The sequence below is a fragment of the Varroa destructor genome, unplaced genomic scaffold (genome assembly GCF_002443255.2).
Source record: "Varroa destructor unplaced genomic scaffold, Vdes_3.0 BEIS01000004.1, whole genome shotgun sequence".
Lineage (NCBI taxonomy): Eukaryota > Metazoa > Arthropoda > Arachnida > Mesostigmata > Varroidae > Varroa > Varroa destructor.
The window spans coordinates 28209756-28229834 of NW_019211457.1; the positions used below are offsets into that span (position 1 = coordinate 28209756).

The 20079-nt window shown below is 38.6% G+C and overlaps 2 protein-coding genes across 12 annotated transcripts in view; one reads left to right on the forward strand and one right to left on the reverse strand.

The window, feature by feature from the left end:
* Positions 1 to 20079, reverse strand: part of LOC111250135 (uncharacterized) — an 82619-nt gene that overhangs the window by 25772 nt on the left and 36768 nt on the right. For 3 of the 4 annotated variants that reach the window (XM_086988799.1, XM_086988798.1, XM_086988797.1), the window contains exon 2: positions 17981 to 18182. The exons of the other annotated variant lie outside the window; for it this stretch is intronic. The gene's annotated coding sequence lies outside the window, so the exon portion shown is untranslated. The remainder of the gene's footprint in view (positions 1 to 17980; positions 18183 to 20079) is intronic. 4 annotated transcript variants of the gene reach the window in all.
* Yeti (yeti) overlaps positions 382 to 20079 on the forward strand; it is a 75550-nt gene continuing 55852 nt past the window's right edge. The window contains exons 1-6 of one of the 8 annotated variants that reach the window (XR_015327522.1): positions 398 to 645; positions 3676 to 3785; positions 5224 to 5375; positions 6107 to 6235; positions 7189 to 7435; positions 13754 to 13968. Coding sequence is in view for 5 of the 8 variants with exons in the window: in XM_022803600.2 (XP_022659335.1) it covers positions 1675 to 2490 (816 nt within the window). In the remaining 3 variants the exon portion in view is untranslated. Of the gene's footprint in view, positions 646 to 1334; positions 3221 to 3675; positions 3786 to 5223; positions 5376 to 6106; positions 6236 to 7188; positions 7436 to 13753; positions 13969 to 20079 lie in introns of those variants that run through there. The other 7 variants (XR_015327523.1, XM_086988803.1, XM_086988804.1 and 4 more) reach the window with 7 other exon arrangements.

Here is a 20079-nt window from a genome sequence, read left to right on the forward strand (position 1 = left end):
TAAATCATAGATTCATTATCCAAATTGAAAACTGAATGAAATGTATTTTAATATGTATTCATTATAACCAGCATATGCATTTATCTCATAAATGCAAAAGTATTTCGTTATTTTGACCTGAGTAGCTAAGGCCTGGGTTGCAAGAATGAAACATCAGGTTCAAGCCAAACCATCAATTTTACGTCTTCCAAATAACACGGAAAAATCTGTCTTGTTAAACTCTCTTTATTTTATAATTATATGTTCGTTGATATATTGAGCTGATATTAAGCTATTAACTGATTAGTTTAAGCAGTTGATACCAGTTTATAGCTTCTCCCAAGTCCAGACACCAACACAAAGGAGAGCGCCAAGGGTTATTTTAAACATGCGGTTTCGTCGTGGTCGCCTAGAGGTCTCTGCGGTCACGTCGCCTGCTAACTGTGCACAAACTGCGCAGACGACGCTGCAGCCGCTGCTGAACCGAATCGACTTCGATTTTTCGAGTAGAGCGTTTATACATTGAACGGAACACCCCGACGGTGGCTTTAGACCAAATCCACTATTGTTTCTGAATGCAATCGTGCCAATTAGAGAATATTTGTGATTTGGTTATTTACTATTTTGTCGTTTATGCTACGCGGCGTTCCACTCTAATACCAAACGGTAAGAATTACGAATTTACACTTAGTCAACCGCTGCATTTCAAAACAGAGTCAAGAAAAAATGTATACGTAAGTCATAAATTCAAGATTTCATACCAAATATTACTTGATACATTTTTGATATTTCATAGCAAAAAAGATAACAAAACTACGTTTTCAAGATAGTTTAATAGATTGTGCAACGGTTCCATTGTGTGCTCTCGTTATCGATCAGTGTATTAACATACTCAAAAAAATAATCTTTCTTAGATGAAAAATTGTGGTCATAGCATTAACGTGGCTCTTACGGTCGGACATACTGCAAGTACAGTACGTTGCAAGATTTTTTGCATTGATAAAAACTAAATATTTTGCAAACATTTAGCCAATGTTGTGAAAATCTTGTCACTCTTAAGATTTAAAACAGCTTGGCGTGCCAACAAGAATTGGCGAAATCTGTCCGTATTCTAAGATGTTGTTTATCTAGTAATAGTCTGAATTCTAAAATTTTAATTCAAAGAAAGTGTTCTAGACATGTACAATGAATGTGTTCTCTTAGGAAAAAGAATTGTATATCCCGCGGCACTTGGTTAATAAACGATCTTCTTGCCAACAAACCATGACACACATTTAACAGTTAGCCTTAGTATCTAGTTTGCTTTGTTTCGTCTTTCAACCTCAAACAATCAACGGTCATCCATCCACTTACAGAATCAATTGCTCACCTTGTCGGAGGTCTTCTCTGCGTGCATCAAGCTTCTTGAAAGGGGATGTTCCAGAGCTATATCGCAAACTTCCTTTATGCTGGGCATTATCCCATTCCATAAATATTTGCAGCGTAAAGATTGAAATTTGAAGTGTGCCCAGGGTTGTTTGCTCTTGTTTTTTTTGGAGATTTGCGACCCCTGCAACTCGCATTTTTAAGAAGTAAATCTCTAACCGGGTCTTTAAGCCAGAATCGTGTATGAGCTGGCATTGTGGATAGGACACTATTAGGCACCAAGAAACCACAATTGTTTATATAGCAAAGTGAACGACAGTACAGTAAACGATGGATAAGCTCGCGGGTGATTTGATGAATGACTCTGATTCCGACGATCAGGATTACGTTCCGTCAGGCGCCGAAAGTGAAGAAGACGATGATGCACCGGCTGACAACAGTGAAATCCCTGATGAAGATGAAGCGGAGAAACAGAAGACTGATGCTCTCTGGGCTGACTTCATGGCGGATGTCGAGCCACTTTCGAAAAAAGCTCGAGTCGAAGACAAGGACACCAAGAGTTTAGATCCAAATAATGAGGCTGTGGACATTAACGATTCAAAGAACGGTGCAGGTGTAAATCTAAAACGGGACAGTTCCGCTTCAAGTGAAATTAAGGAGTCAGCTAAGGATAGTGGAGGTAATCACAGCAAAACTGCGGACTCAACCGATGACAGTGTGGGCACTTCAGGAACGAGCAACAAGATCAAGGTAACCCAGGTATTTGACTTCGCCGGCCAAAAGATTGAAGTTGAGAAGGAGGTGGACAAGAATTCGAAAGAAGCAAAGCAAATACTGGCTGAACAATCAAAGAAATCTGACGAGAAGAAACTTCTTGTCAGACCAAAAGTGGGCGGAGGTCTGAGCACAATTGTCAGTGGACTACTCAATAAAAAGAACAAGATGAGCATCTTTCAGAAGACGCAGCTGGACTGGGACAATTTTACGAAAGAAAAAAATATCAAAGAAGAATTAGCTAACTATAACAAAGGTAAAGACGGCTACCTCGAAAAAGTGGCTTTTCTCGACAGAACCGACTTACGTCAGTTTGAACTAGAAAAGGCTATGCGTGATCGGCAACGCGCAGCAAGGGGAGGGAACATGTAATCGAAAGCACGTGGCAAGCCTACGCGACCATATAAGCTGGTGACCCGAAAATATTCGCTTAATAATACCACACTGATATAGATACTAAAATATATCTGAGCTGGCGCAGTGACGCAGTTACATTATAAATAGGTAAAATATACCAGAACTAGATAGCGGGAGCATTCCCGAAGCAGCCGAATATTTACCATAGCAGCAAATTCTTGATTTGTTTTGTAAACCTCATATCTAATGAGTATTTCGTAACAAGTGGTTGCCTGTTTATTTTGATGTTTTCACAAATGTATGAACATTTATGTAATCAATGCTACTGTGATCTTTTTGAATGGTCAAGCATAGATAACCCTCAGTGACACGGAGTGTAGTTGATTGGTACGTATCAGCAGTCTGTACACGAGGATACGATGAATTCGGTAGATCAAACACAATCTATCAGACAATAGTATACCGATGAACGTTTCTAAGTCGAACGGTTGTATGATGGGATGCATGTGGAAAAAGAATGTGACCAATGCCAGGGTTCCGCAGGCATAGCATCCAGAAATAACATGGGATCTGTTAGTAATAGGTCGATTTGCGTTGGGGTGAAACAAAGGTGGATAGAAGAATGTTCCGTGTAAATATTTGATGCATTTTCATAGCTTCTTGTGCCTACCCTGCGCCCCGTCGAGGCGAAATTTTTCTAAGAAATGAAATAAATGTCGTTGTGAACAACTGAAGTGCTTATTGACGATGCGCTGTGTTTATTTTTGGTAGACAGAGATTAGGCAGATAATATCTGCGTGCCTATCAATTATAATTATTAAAATAGGCATAAATATATTATTGCACACATTGGTGTAATATGTGGTGTTAATTTGCATTTTTCTTCGAGAGGCCTGTTTGGGAGATTCTTCAACGTGTATAGCGAGGTCATACATAATACCTGAAACTTTTTTTGTATTAGCGTAAAATATTGAAACCTATATGAACGAACTATGATCGGTTAGCATAAAATATTCTTACCTATATCTAAGATTCGTCGCTATGGAAGGGCAAGAAAAAGCTGCATCTATGGGAGCTAAGCAAGAGTAGTAGAATTGACTCGGGCCAAAACTAGAGTACCAGCACTTCACCCACGTGCTAGGCATGCAGAGACCCATCCAAATGTGTATTCTATATCCTGGTCCATCACGATCTTTTCAGGAATTCAAAGATGTTCAGTCAATACTTCTCAACGGGAATGCCGGGAGGTACACGGCTGGTTCAAGATACGCCAGTCGAAGAGGAAGGTCCAGCAGCTAAAGATGATCATCGTAAGTTATATTTGTCGCTCCATATATTTTCCGACGTTAATTTAACATGAGTAATTTTGATATATACTTCAATGTCGGATAGCGGGTTGGTACCCGTCGTGTCATTCGCATGGGCTGTGGTGTAGTGAACGCACGGCCTACGTTATGTTTCTATAATTTGTTACTTGTTAGCAAATAGGTGGTTTAGTACAGCCCCGTTTTTCTTTGCTAAACTAAAAGACTATTTTGGGTTTCCATTTAAGGTGCTATTGCTGTTGAGCATTCCTGCTTGTCTCGATCCACTTTTAACCCTAGCCCCTATTTCATTAAAAGACCTTAAGTTTACCGGACATGCGCACCATTACTGGGCCACACGCAACCATTTAATTGAATATGTAAATTAATTTAGGCCTCTTTTGACACAAATGGAACGTCTATCCATCAATGCAATAGGTGTGTTACAGACGTACACAAAAAAGTGGATGTCTACAAATTTGGGATTGTCTAGTTTGGTTTAATGCTTTCTCGTCAACATTAAGCAATCGCGTGTACATGTATATTTCGAGCTTGATGTGCAGAACTATGTTAGAATCTGGTGTGCAGAAAATTTGCCTATATACAGCGAAAAAAACTTGCCATTAATAAAAAGCTAATTATCCTATTGTTGTGAATCATGGAAGTACGTGAAACTAGTCTTTGTGCTTGGAATCGTCCACTTCGAGCCAACGTGAAAGTACCCGTTTGGACTGAGAACTTTTCTACGTAGTCTTAAGGGCCTACTGAAGTGCCGCGTAGATCATCGCACCTCTCTGCATCGTAGTCTTAGATCTCAATCGTAAATTTCATTTGGTTAAGAAATATATGTAACATATTCATATAGCTTTGAATACGGTTTTCTAGGTTTTTAATCTCATTTTTTCACAAAGTATTACTAGAATAAAGTGCCCCGTATTTCCCTTGGACCGTAAGTGTATTAGGTACTTTAGATTGCATTGTTTACTTTATATCGTATTGTTAACTGCTGTTGCCATCTGAGTGAGCGGTGAAATTAGATAATATAAGAAAGCCAACTAAAATCATCTGCGGAAATGCTGTGATAATTCATAGAGTATAACACAACGATCTATTTCAATGGTAGGCAGTAAAGAGGCAAATCATGTTGTCCAAAATACACTTCATGTAGTATTAGGTGTTTGTAGAGTTTTATAATTAACTTTTGTAAACATTACGTTTTTGCAAGTCTTTTTAAACAAGAAAGTTGAAGTCAAAAATGTGTGTAGTAATTTGATCAGCTCGAGACAATGGGCGAAAATTTTCAAAAGAAGATAACCATCATAACAATCTTTGTTATACGAGCTTTAAAATCGATTTTGCATATTTGAAGCTAATGAAATACTTACGTACGATCACAAATGTAAATATCATGTTCTCAAACCTCGCGTGTTTCTGGTGTTTTTAGATTGGACGAGAACTGATATCGAAAAGATGCTTCAATTATATTTGACCTCCTGGCCTCAAATGGGTCCGCGAGGAAAATATGACACCCTCAAAGAGCTGTTTACGGCAATTGCTCATGAAATCAATGCTTCGCTTACTTCAAAGCAGGTTCAGGTAAGGACAATAAATATTTTGACATTATAATTGATTTCTGTAAAAAGTATTAATTGAGAGTATATTTTTCGTATCGAAGCAGGCAAATATTTGTATGTCCATATCCACAAGGCAATGGACGAATGATGAATAGAATCAAACAAACTGGGTCGCTTCGGTTACCTGTTTAGCAACTAATAGATGTCATGCCATTGCGCTAATGGGTTCTGAACATAAGTAGGTATTTTAGCTGACAGGCAGAAGCTACCTACTGTGACTTAAATCTACAACTGCATGCTTAATTAAAACAGTGATGTTTATACATCCTGATCATCAGTATTATCAGTGACAAACAAAAACTAGGCTTGAGCTGTCTCAGTGGCTATTATTTTTGTGAGGACTATAGTATCAATTACAATTAGGCCAAAGTAGGGGTTTTATTCAAATCAAAATGTTGATGATTCTGTCAAAATTTTAGGGCCACCTAGAGGTGTTTTGTCCGAGCGCTTTATGACAAAAGGCATCCCATAATGATTGCAGACATTTGCGTCAGGGGTTTGACAGTGTAAATAATCTATTCTCGTGTTTTAGAGATTTTAACAAAATGGTATCAGAGTGTATATAAAAAAAAGCATGATCAATTAATTACACCTTAATATGTTTGTATATGGCCTAAAAATCAATAATAGCAGAGAATTTACTAACGTTTGATTACATGAATTTGCTTGATTTTTTACCTTTTCAATTTTTAGGATAAGTTTAACCGACTGAAAAAGATGCACAAGAAAGTTAAATATGAAGATCAGAGCGGAGGGCGGAAGTTTGCGTACGCAAAGTATTTTGATCAGCTTGAGACAATGGACGAGAACTTTCGAAAGGAGGTAACGGTCATAATAACAAATAATTGAGTAGCGAAACTAAAAGACCATGTTTCGAGTCTTGTGTCCGATACTGCTTTAGTTAAGCATTGCTCTAGATGGTGGACTTTCAGCACAAAGTGGGGTGTGCCTATGCCCTGTTTCGAACCGAGACTATCACGTGTCCATAACTATAGTAAGCACGCAGGTTACTACTGCCTCAGCACGGGACTGAGTTACTATCAGCGGCTCTTTACAATTTAAATACGACCCTTTCGTGGAATCCATACCTGGAATCCCATCGTCCACGACATCGTGATATAATTCATCACTTAGCGGTAATCCACATTGATTGCAAGGAGTATTCGCCTGTCATTTAGTAATTCTTTGCCATACATTACCTTTCCCTTTGGTTCCAACATACGTTTTTCATATATAGAGTATGTGACGGCTCCTTGTCGGAAGATATATTTTCGTACTATTTACATACATCTTCCTTCAGTAGTTCATTGAATCTGATAAACATTGCAAAGGGTGGAGCAACTGTAGAAGTTATTTAGCAGAATTTTTTTTACCAATAATTTTTTACAAATAAATCTTCAATTGGAAGTTGTTTAGAAAAATTAAGTTACCAAGTTGGTATTCGTAATCGATGAAGCATCATTAAGCCCTGCTACAGCACATTTGACAGTTAAGAATTTTTTTTTAATTTAAGTCAATGTACGGCGTCGTTTTGCTAACATTTCTGCGTGTACGAAATAAAGTATATTCAAGGTGGCATTTACTTTTACGTCCCCGTATGTATGTGAAATACTCAGCGTGAAAACAAAAATGCAACCACAGTTGTATTTAGAAAACGTGTTCTATAAATATCTGCAAAACGTTTTTCTAATTTGTATTTGTTTTAAGGCCTTTGTGACCGTCACACAATGCATTTACTAAAATGATTGACACCACTAATTTTATGGGTAATCCAGATGCTAACCCCTTCCGGAGGAAATTCGGGGAATCGTGGAGCTTCTAAAAGCGATCAGTCAGAATCATCAGTGGCAGCGCCGCCATTTGATGCCGAACAAGCAGCTGAAAGTGCAGCCGCATGGCAGGAGCATGTCCCAGGACAAAGTCCCCCTGGGAGCACAGGTAGGCTCGGTCCAGGCGAAGAATTCTATTATCTTGATTGTGCCCTCTCAGCACTGCGGACGAGGAAATTGACGCCTGTAGAAGGTGAGTGAAATTACAAGAAAAAAAATACGCTCGTAATTTTAACGACCATTTCAATGCAAGTGCAAAGCTATATATAACTCATCGAACGACAACAGGTCGTTGTAGAATAACGAAAGCTTTTCAAGCATTAACGTCTTATCAGTTGCGGTCTGCTTAGTAATAACGTGACCCAACGTGTACAATTCACCATTGTCACAATATAATATAAAAATCATTGGCTATGCGATATTTAATCGATAGTGTGTAAGTAAATGAGCTATCTAATATCGAGTTGTTGAAAAAGTAATGAGTGTTTTTATAGCTATATGGCTTTAAGTCACATAACTCCGGTAACATGAGTCGCGTCAGGTCGCCGTTAGTATCATTCAGAGGCTGCCAGACTTGCAATAGTAATATGCTAAGATTGTTAAAATATTATTATTCAAATTTAAGACTGAAGATGAGTAAAATTTCTGTAAAAAAATATTTCATTATACTACTTTACCGATAAAAACACAAGTATTTCCCAAAAAAGAAAAATTGTGCTGTTTCTGGTCAAGATGCGCTATCGGAGGAAGTGGTCCGAAGGTGGTTTTGTCGCTTTCATTCTGGAAATTTCGATGTGAAAGACCCACCTTCACCATTTACAGAAAAAGCTGATAAAATTGCCGTGAAAGCTAACTAATACGATACGTGAGTAGCCATCATATCATCAAAGAACTAAACATCCGCCATCAAGCAATTCTAAAGCAACTGAAGAAAACTAGATATAAAAAAAGTTAAATGTCTGGGTGTCACATGAGTTGACGCAAAAGAATCTTCTACCCGGTAGTATTTCTACTAGTGAAACTCTACAGAAACGCAATGAAACCCAGCTATTTTTAAGACTTTTGGTCACTAATAGTAGTGAAAAGTGGATCGTAGACGGGAATAATAATATGCAAATAGAGAAAAATGTGCTCAGCTGAATGTGACAAAGCCTAGACTGACGCTAAAGAAGGTATGTGCTTAATGGACCTGAGAACGAATCGTGTATTATGAGTTGTTGCTACCCGGCAGAATGATTAATTCGAACGGCTACTATCAATAATCAACAAGATTACAACACACCATTGAAAAGGATCGATAGGAATTACTGAATTGAAAAGGCATCGTTTTTTGCCATGACAATGCCAGACCGCGCACATTTTTAGCTACCCGGCAAAAATGAAAAAAAACCTAGATGATAAATTGTAATGTATCCGCCGTAAAGATCGGCTCCTGTACCATGAAGTTATAATCTGTTTTGATCTCTGCAGAACTGTCATCGAAATGTTAATTTAATCTCAATGGAGAAGCGTAAAAATCACTTTTTATAATATATATATATATATATGTAATAAGGAACCACAGAAGTTGCACCGCGACGAAAGTATGGTGTACCCAGAAAAATGATGGAAGTTCATCGATCATGGTCAGTGGTGTATATTTAATTTAGTATTATTATTTTATCATATTAAAAACATTTGCTTCAATTAAAAAGTGATGGAACCGTGTAAGTTCGATCGCTGTCAGCGTGAGCTATGGGGTAGCGTAATTCTGCATATATGGTAGCGTCACATGGGGTAAGCCGAAATTAGGTCTCATGTAAATAAGTAAACAGCCCACGAAAGAAAACAGCTCCTGTTTTGCTTTTTATTAAACGATAAAACTTTTTAGAACATGTACGTTTTGACCGTCGCGGTTCGCTCACCAGGTTCAACACATTCAATTAAAGTAGATTTACTGTGATCTCAGATGATTTAAAACACAACACAATTGTGCAAGAAAGAAAACTATTGTAATAACAAATGCTAACATTACTCTACGCCTAGCTTTTAGAATGGCTGGTTGCCAAATAATAACCCGACAATAAATTACTATTACATGCTTAACAAAGACCTGGGAAACGTATATCCACTGAAATTAGGTAACTTATGAAAGCGTCTCTAAACCTAGCTAATTTGCAATCTCCATCTAGATCATGCCTTGAAAGAAAAATGACGGTTATTTGTTCTATCAGTGTTCCCGTATTCACTTATCATGTCAACGTTTGTATAGTGTTTCGTAGTGTAGACATAAGCGCTATAACACAAATAAATTGAGTCCCCAGGTCTATATCCACCTTTAAAAAAAATAGAAGAAACAGATTAAACGGTTGTTAGTATACCATCTATGTAATTCTGATAATACTGTTATCTCATATATATGTATATATATATAGAAGAGTTCATATGTATATATATGAACATTTATAGGTATTTTGTCAGATTTCATGGAACTTTTGTTAAACGATTGAGAGGAAAAAACAACTACGTCGTTTCTCAACTACTTTTGCTTGGCCTGAAGATTGTTAAAAGGCGAATAGATAACAGATTACATTTTATAAAAGTCACTGATTTATATTATGAGTGCCTTTAGGGTGATATATAAGCCACCACATTTTGAACATATGACAAATGGGATGCCGTCGATGCTAATAGAGGAACTGAAAGAACTAAGCTTTCTCAAAGCACGACTCAGCTTAGTAGGAATGCATGTATCTCTGGCTATATCAAGTTAAACTAACGCATCGTAGTTTCCCACTTGTTGTGCCACGTCTTGTGGCTTTTAAAGAGAAATTTGGACGATTTTATTGCTGTAACGCATTGCTTGGAAGCAATAATACCATTGACCTCTGCACCACATTGATAATCATTATCCTAGATCAAAATTTACCTTTGTCGTTTAAATTCGTCTTGCATCTTATGCTACGTTTCGTGTTAAAGTGCTTGCGGTATCGATCGCCCATTGAGAAAAAAAAAGGACTTTTTCGGTCGAGCTGGTACATTATTAATGTACTGATCACTAGTATTAAAGTATTAGCTGAGTAGTTGTTGTGTATTTTTGCCGTTGTTTTTTTCATGTAGTCTACCTCTCATGAAATACTGTTTCAAACGCTGCACATATGATTGCTGCTCAAGTTGAAATGCAACGCGTCCCTTTGGCAATCCTGGTGCCCGCTCTGCAATCAGGCCAAGTTGACGGCGGGTAACAACGCCCAGTTTACACAAGGACGGTCCGAGTTCTATCTTGACCTTAGGCGCGCGTTCATTCGCATTAATGTGCGCTTAAAGATTCTCGGATGTCTCTAAAGTGTCCCCTGAGTAGAAGTTATAGAAAGGAATCGATCCAATGCGTCCTATTGAGATAAATAGCAAAGTTAATGAGGTACAACCAGTTATCCGGATGTCATAGTGAACAGTCGAAACAACGATTGACCGACCTGTTTTTCTAAAAATAGAGAATCGTGTGCATCAAGTACTATTAGTAAAGTTAATTTTTCCTCGTTAGATAACCCGGTTACATGCCCGGATGAATCAGTTGTAATTTACGGTCCATTCTTAAGCTGAAATGCTATTACTTGCAACGTTGAAATTATCAGATCGTATCGAAGGTCAAATGTTGAAATGTTGCACCACTTGAGTAATATATATCTAATAATAAGTACTTGAATGAGTAATACTCGTGACGGTATCTTTACTTTTCGTATAAAACTAACTCTAACTTAATAGTTTTTACATAAGTATTAGGATAAATTTCTGACTGACTCACTGACTGCTTGAGCAAGCCAGTTATAATATAACAAGATTAATTCATAAAGGATCAGGTTAATTTTCAGATTGGATTTTCCGAAAATCCTGACGAATATAAATCACCCGTCGGTGTCACGGCTTTATGGTTAATTTTTGGTGGCCTATTTTTTTTATTCTTTAGTCTAAGCACACGCATAGGCAGTATCGCGAAATGCAGGCCGGCCCAAACCAACCTTTTGTTAACTTCTATTGCGGTTGTTCGAGTTCTACGTAAAAGCTTATAAAGGATTATTTTGCTTTCTGACCTGAGTGGCCAACGCTTCGACAAACTCTGTCTATCGTTTGCTTTGCTCTAAATTCTGTGGAGGTCGCTGCTGACTAACTGACACGTTTTTCCAACGATGTCCGACGTCGGAAAATCTGACGATCCCGGCGTGTCCTTTTCGTCACCAATTTTTTTCGTTAAGAGCTTTGCCCTGAAATAGGAGCGTCAATGTTTAACGCCCGTTACAAGTGTGGCAGCGGTAGTTCAGGGTTATAGAGGAAGTGGAAGCGGATTGAGAAGCTCGAGGGAAAATGACACCTGTTGCCTGAGTACCAAGAAATGTGTACCTATACTAAAAGCAGTTGATTTTGGAGACATAAAAATGAACCAGCCTGAAAGGCAGAAGTGGCAATACAGAAAGGTAAAACAACCTAAAATAAAAATAATCAGCCAATTCCACTACGGGTCAGAGCTTGGTGTTTCATTGTTGCATATGTTCTTAAAAACATTGTAAAAGGCGTTCAGTTTAAAGACAAACAGATAAACAGCGGTCAGAGCAAAAAAATTTAATTACTTAGAAAGTCTACTGACAAACGACGAAGGATGTTTGAACAAACAAAATTGTATTTGTGCTGAGTTTAAATACTTTCTATATCCAGAAACAAGCACAAATGTCTGGAGGTATGAGCTCATTAGTAATCGCTCGTAGGTGCATAGAAAAATTAAAATTTTTGCTTAAAATTCCTAGGCCACTGACTTATGTTTTCTTAGTATTAATGATTTCTGAGACAATAACGAGAGATAAGTATTTTCGGGCGCAGTATGATTCTGTTGGCCATTATAAACAAATAAGTTGAATGCAACACTTCCTTGTTCCAAAAAAACATTGATTCTCGTATAATACCGTAAGCGACCACAAAGCAGTAGCGACTGCCACGCTATTGATACCTATAACGCTCATATAAAGTGCGACAGGTATCTATTGTCTTCAAGGATGTCATTAGTACGAATGTACATGTTATGCAGTCTGCACAAAAATACGAATTATTTCTGGACTCTTAAAGGATAATGAAGCTTTTTGCTACGCAGAACCAATAGTAATGTTTTATCAGTATTATAGGTAGCGTTCGTTGTTTTACCGTTGTCTGAAACGATTACAGAGGGTGATCACGCAAAGATAGCTTAAATACGAAGTCTGTAATTGGCGGAACTCAGGGGGATGTTGAAAATTATTTATGCGGTAGAAAGGCACTTGAGAAGATACTTGTGTATACAAAGTGTGCATGTATGAGTATACCCAATGCTATCGGAACGACTGTCATCTCATCCACCTCGGAAAACAAGAAGTTTTAACCTTGAAACAGTTCGTCGATCTTATAGAGAATTTAGGGTGATCTTGTCTGGATAGCTGAACGGCGCGATTGTAAAGAACGTATTATTTGCTCCGTCAAAATATCTTAAATTTACCTCAAATCTTTGTGGGTTTTTTTCTATATTTTAATAAGTAAATGGTCGAGCTATCTATGGTGATTATCAGGTGCAACTAAATAATTATGTGTTGTGTGAGGTTGTTTAGAAAGCGAAGGTTCTTTTGCCTTGTTGTTTCATTTTTATAATTTTTCGATTATCCCATTAATATACCATTAAAGTATATTAGGCCTTGTCATATCTGCTGTCACCGTCTTATGCCGGCCACAAAATTTTAAATTGCAATATTATCGCATTTTAAATTGCGGCTTCGAACATGGGAATGCATCTGGTAACAAAGAAAAAATGCATTTTCGACAACCGAAGTGACCGAAGCGATCCGAGATAGGTCGTCTGGGTACGGCAAAGGTTTTAGTGTTAAAAGGTGCTAGTCGAAAGCGATTTCTGAACTGAAAAACAGCATTTTTAACCTAAAAACACATTGAGTATGATAAGGATCTCCGTAAGCCACTCGTGAAGGGGGTTATTGTTAGATGAGGGTTTGTTACAGTATCGTTATGCGTTGTAAAGTTCTTTAGATCGCTTTTAACATACGGTAGATATCGTAACTACCGTGATTTTTTATTCCACATACTTATATTTTTTGAACGAAACGACGGCAGTAGCCTCGTAAGGTAGTGAAAACTGTGTGACGCTATTACACTCGATTATGAAAACCTGAAACATAATAGACAGAGGCAGCTATTTTTTTTTAATCAACACAATATTAGTAAAAATTTTATAAACGGTTGACAATGCCAAATTTGAGTTCATATCATCAAAAATTGACTTGACGAATCAAGGAAACGCAAGAAATTCCGAGAGAAATTTAGGAAATCTAAAAATGATTTTGTCAGGGTCTGCGGCCGCGGGAACCGTGGCTAATGTTAATAAACGGGTCGTAGCACTTATTACATACTTCAGAAACCATTGCTCACGTTCTACATGGCTTAATCGCAGGAACATCATGTGAATGGTCACATTCTGTCGACTTTTGATTGTCTCGCGTGTTAGGTCTGCAGCGTTTGTGCTCGAAAGTGGACGCGTGAGGCCTGTCGTGAAGTTGTTCAAAAGACAGCTCATTTACATCAACTACCCATCTTATGGACGCTCAACAGGTTGCCTGCAACCGCCGCTCAGTATTAACCAATAACGGTATTAGTTGTAATAGTATTAGAACTTAAAGTATGATGCATTCAGCCTAAAGAGGCAAGTTCATTAAGCAATGTGTAAGTTCACACAAATCGTCCTGCTAACTTTTTTTTATTGTGTCGTTATGATGCCGATCAGTGCTAACACTTCATGTGCTTAAGTAGCTGTCATAAATTATAAATACCTTCGTCAGTATTTGTATGTTCCTTGTAACAATTTCATTGAATCGCGTAAAAACTAATAATAACCAGAAGGAACAGATTATCTATCGACTCAGCAGTGATGTGTGTAAACTGTGCTCAGTTATAATGACGGATGCTGATTAGAAAAAAAATTTGTATCCATTTACCATGATAAAATCAAAATCGTTTTCGTTTTGTACTCGAACTCCAAAAGGTTAATTGGGTGCTAAATAACAGACGAGATATCTAGTTGATATCTGTTCATGTACTTAACAATAGGACGTAACACATATTTATCTTCTGTGGTATTTAGCTTATGATGCCTTAGAATTTGCTACTTAAAATGGTAATTTCAGCTTTGAACGCAACTGTCTTTTTCATTGTTTGAATTAACGAGTTTGTTACGTCTAACGTGAGATCACTAACCGCCCATGATGGAATAGTTTATATTCCAGTGCTTCTTGTCAGTTTTGCTTCTTTCTAGGTTCGTTGTTTAGTTATTAAGGTAGCATGGGTTTCATTAGTAACTACTATTGCTATAACGTTCCCATTACCGACCTGGTCTTAGGCCAGTGCACAATCCCTTGGCGCTGCCGCAGCCCAGTTTATGAGATAGCGCAAAAAGTCTTGCCATAAATTTGTAGAAGGTCGTTCTTCTATCTTTAAACGTGTTCTGCTAAAACACGCAAACATTCATACAGGATGAAGTTTCTGAATGGTGAAAGCTGTAAGCAAATTAAATGCCGACTCTAGCTCACATCTATTGAATGGTTAAGTCGATAGATATATGAACGCAAAGTGAACCTGCGGGCAGCCTGCGTACCTTGAGACAAATAAAAAAAAAAATATCTTTGTGAGAGGAGTTCAGTCAACGAATTAGCCAACCGAATTAGCGATATGTACCCCTTTCTTTCGAAAGCAAATGTTAGAACTGCTTATCGTCAGACTGCGCAAGCCCTTTGACAAAGCCTGCGGCTAGAGCTTTAGCTGTAAGATCAGAAATAGACGGAAGCTAGCAAACACGAAGGAAACGTGGGATTCTCTTAACACAATTGGATTCAACTGGAGTATATACAGGTAAAGGGAGAACTGTAATAGTGACTACCTAGTCAGCATCATAGATAGTACAGTTGACAATAAATCACGAAACAACGGTCACCAACAATATGTTGTGACCTATTATTTGTACGTGTCCTATAAATGCTATACGTATGTTGCAAGCTTGTTAATAAAAAAAAGTGCCGCAGAAGGAGTTCAGTTCAAGCCTCGCCTCATTTATGAAATTCTACAACTTTTTTGTTTTTTTTTTTTAATTAATTTCTCACAACACAAGCAAGTTGATGTCGAATTAAAACGTTGGAGCCGATATATTATAGAATAAATTGCGGTGGCTTGCGTTGTTGGCTACCTTACTGGACCGTTAGGCTTAGTAGGTGCCAGTCTTGCGTTACAGAATATATTTTATTCAAATATTTCTTCGTATATTCAAGATCCAAGTCAATGCCGACCCCTATCATCTCTATAAGCTTGTGAGCTTCTAGTCTAGTCTTCATATTGTTTAATCCAACCCGCTTAAATGCCCAGAAAAGTCGAACCATGAGGAGCCCAAAGGCCTTGCCGACGCCCGTTGATCTCTATCCGATGTTGATCGTTAAACATTTAAATCCCACCACCCTTATCGTTATACCGTTGTGGCAAACTTTTGAAGCCCTACGTTCGTCAAATCATTCGTGCAATGTTTGCCCCGGCAAGTCTTGATCGTATTATAACGGCCCATCTGCAGTCTCCTCTCTATCTCCACTGTCTTGCTTGTTAGTTTGCATTCTTATTATAGAATCAGAGACATTAACGCGCGTGTGATTGAGAAGCCAACGTCACGCCCCAGACTGCGGTGTTACCGTGTTTGTGACACGGTTCTAAGTGACAGTTGAGGCCGGTGTTTATTAAAATGTAGACACAAACCGGCCGACTGCACTTGACGAATGCGTTGGCGTCGTCAGCCAACAGCCGAACAAAGGATCTTTCATCTATAACATTCAGATCCGCGTAGCATTTTACCAATCTAAGAACGACGGCAGAAGCGCGCAGTCTCATCGCCCAAGTTTTTGGACTTGTACCAAAGTACGAGCGGAACATATGAGGAACGTGTTTCACATCTTGGCGTTGGGGGTTCGTGTTACGTAAGTTCGATTGTGTGTATGAGATACGTGAAATATATTTGAAAATTCATGCGCTGGTACTTTGTGCAGTCTTACAGAGTATACGGGTGATACAATAGAAAAAAATAGCAAACATTCATCTTTGGATCCTGATGGAACTGCTCGAAAACTAATGAGCCTATTCGAGTTTATCGGAATATTATGAAATTACAATTTTCATTATACAATATGCATAGACCCCTATAGAAGCCATAAGAATAGAGGTGTTCTATGTAGAGAATCGGGTGATATTTCAAACGTGTTTAAATACTTCTGAGAACCTCCACTAAGAAGGGGACGTATAAAGGTTCTTAGGAGACTGAATGGCCGGTTGTTGACCGATCGCCTTAGTTCCTGAATTGGATTAGGTCGTTTAGGTTTTAGCAGAAGCGTCAAAAGTATTTCATCCCACACATTCCAGAACTGAAGACTTTCAAATGGATTATTGCGTAATATGTTTTGGCTAAATTCAGCATCTCTTATGTAGTATATTTCGTTACTTCTCAAACTCAATTCAAAATCATTTCAATCGAATTTACTTTTATATTGGGCGTGGAATATAATCTTCGCTCAATTCTGTTGTTATTAAACCCTATGTATCGTTTAAGGTGGGAAGGGATGACATACATTTTCAGACTTATCGTCTTATACAAGCAGTCAGTTTCAAATTTAAGCGCTCATGTGATGTTCTCGCCACAATTCCGACATTCTCTTGAAAAAAAATCTGTCAGCTGCGTCTGCTACAGGTAAACAGGTCAATGTGGCACTATGACATTCGCGCTGAATCGGTGACGATGCCCGTCAATTAAAATGGCCGAATTTTAAAGGGCGAATTGTTGCCGCATATCTTACATGTCGAATCAAGTACAATATATCTCTTCACGTGGAATAAGATACAAGATAGATAAGACCCACAAATATCTCTCGGAGATGTATACGTCCACGAAGATGTCAGAGAAGGAAAAGAAAGCAGGGCTGTAGTCTCACCGATTTGTGTAAATAAAAAGTCATTGTTAGCACCATGCACAAAGATGCAAACAATTCGATAATGACGATTTCGGATCTCTAATTTTTTCGTAATCTGCAAGGGAGCACAGATGGCTAGTGGTAATAATATTATTATCCATGCAGGTAAAATGTAGGTATCGAACAGGACCCTGTTACCTCTCGTAGATCGCTGCTGCTGATATTAATTAAATTTGAAAGGCAGACTGGATATGCATTGTGCGTGATCAAATCGTATGTTATTTTCGACCGAGAAATACATAGGTACGATGAAGTGAATTGGTTCTATCGTCTATAATATACACTGGTTCAATTAAAAAAATAGGCTTTCATTACTCGACTGTAAGTAATCTGAGGATGTAGTCTGTCCTGTTTTTCTATTAAGGCCATTAGACTAACCGAACGATTTTCTCAGTTCACTGCGATGGTCGAACAAGGACCAGCTTCAGAATTAGTTCACGTATGATGTTGTGTGCCACATTTCTGCTGGCGTTTGTTTCTGTAACCAACTTTTCCTCAATTTCACTGTTTAAATTTCTTTGGCTTAGAGAAAGGCTATGGGATGGGAAAAGTTTTTCCCACGGGACTCAAAATGTTGTATAGAGCGATGTTAGCTTAAGTAGGCGGACATGTATCGTGTATGTAAAAAGTTCTAGTTCGACATATTCCTGTCGTTAATTCTAAGTTCAAGGCCAAATTCTTACTATGACATCGGCGCGAACAACACCGATCTTCGACACCAGGACCGTACGAGTTGCTCAGCGAGCCGGTACCGATGGCAATGTTGTGTTCAAATACTACCGCTGGTTGCACCTTAGCCGGCTTTACGTGTCGTCCTTGACAGCCGTGACCGTCCGGCAAACCACGCCACCACGAGGAACTCACTGAGTTTAACATTCACTGCACCTAACAACAGAAAAACAGCATTATGCATCCCGTTAGTGACACCACAGAATAGAAAGATTGACAGAGCTAGCTGTCTATGGGAATCGTCCGTATAAGCGTCGACAGTTCCGTTGCGTCTCTAAGGTCGTGCAGTGGTCACGTGTGTGCCCACTAAACTTAGAGACACATCAGGCGGCCTAGCTTTGAAACTGGAGCGAACACGCTTTAGTTTGCGATTGGACGAGCCCACGGCCTAAGACAACGCCTAACGGTAACGCTGGACGTAAAACTTGAAACAGCTATTTAGATACGCTCATCGTAGGATGCCGTGCACTTATGAAAGGTGCGTGGGGCCGTGGAATACGAGAAAAAAATGATGTCGCAGGTGACGCAAAGTGTATTCTAATGGCAATGCTCGACAGCTTATCTAGAACTTGGGTGAGTTGTTTACGGCTAAAAAAGACGGCAGACGACGAATGAATATTCGTATAACTCCGTAACAATTTGTCTAGTGGTTTGTGAAGCTCGAAAGAACTCTCTACTTTCGGTGTGTATGCTTAGGCCGAAGCAAGGCCGAATCCGGTTTGAAACCAAGCGGGAACTACTCATGTTTCAACGCAATCACTTACCGTGTTGATGCTATCAAAACTGATGATATTTTGTAAACAACATTTACTTTTTTGTGCGTTAGCCTTTGAAAGCAAAGCTTGAATCCTCCATGGACTATGAGGTATTAATATAAAAAAAAACGAAATGCGTTTAGATCGGTTACCGGACGAACAGAACGAATAGACATTATTTCATCTGCCCCGATAGGTATATTGGTAGACATAACATTGGCAAGAGTAGCTGTTATGACTACACCAAATGGAGCAAGCTCACAAAAACAAAGGATTAAAGAAAAACTTGATTCGGTTCTGTATATAGCCGCTGAATTGCTGTTCATCGCAGGATCGCATGTTTAGTGAACTTATCGGATTTGTTTGTTAGTCGTGCGGTGGTTTTCTGCAAACCATATCCCATCCTGGGAGTATGGTTTGCAGATACGTGTTGTCCATATCACTTGTGATGTCACAAAAAAAGAGGATGTGATCAAAAAGTGAGAATAATTAGATGAAAAGCGAGATAGAAAGGACCACTAAATCCTAACATACGAAGCTGAAGGGTTAAGAGCCACCAAATGAGGGAAGACAGAGACTCGAAGGCTGTGCCCATTGCAGGCACTGTCTGTGCAAGATTCAAAGCCTGTTTGGACAGCAAGTCGTTAAGATTAGACCTATTTTCGTTATTGTCGTCGGCCATGGGTATGTGTGTGAAAGGTCATACATTGGTGTTTATTCTATTCAATGCGTGACAGGATGCTGGGCATTGAACGTTGAAATATGCCTGGACATTCCCCTAGCGCCAAAAAACATGAGAAAATTCACCATGAATCCTATTTATTGACAGTACCAGCCACTGCGCTAGCTGGCATAATCTCTATATGAGAACGTCGAAAACAGCAAAACAAAAAACCATTTTCATGCTAAATCCGTGTTTTATGATGAAACTATTAAAGGTGCGATGATTCTGGAACAGATTAACAACGCGCTTCGTACATAATTCAGATGGTAGCTCTCAAGTAGGGTCATCAGTAACGCTATGCGTATAATGTTGAAAATATGTAAAAAGTGCTCTTTGTCAAACGGCCAGGTTGGTTGGATGTTTATTAGGCGTTTCTCCAACACCTTAGATTATCAACCAAATGTTGAAACAAATTACCGAGTTGTTTTAGCTATTTCGATCGCTTTTGTACTAATAAATTATATCGCTATCGCCTGTGTTTCCTTCTAAATTAGATCGCCAGTTTGATTTTATTGTTACAACCTCATATACGTCTTTTTTCGCACAAATCCGTTAGTTATTCGACCATCGAAGT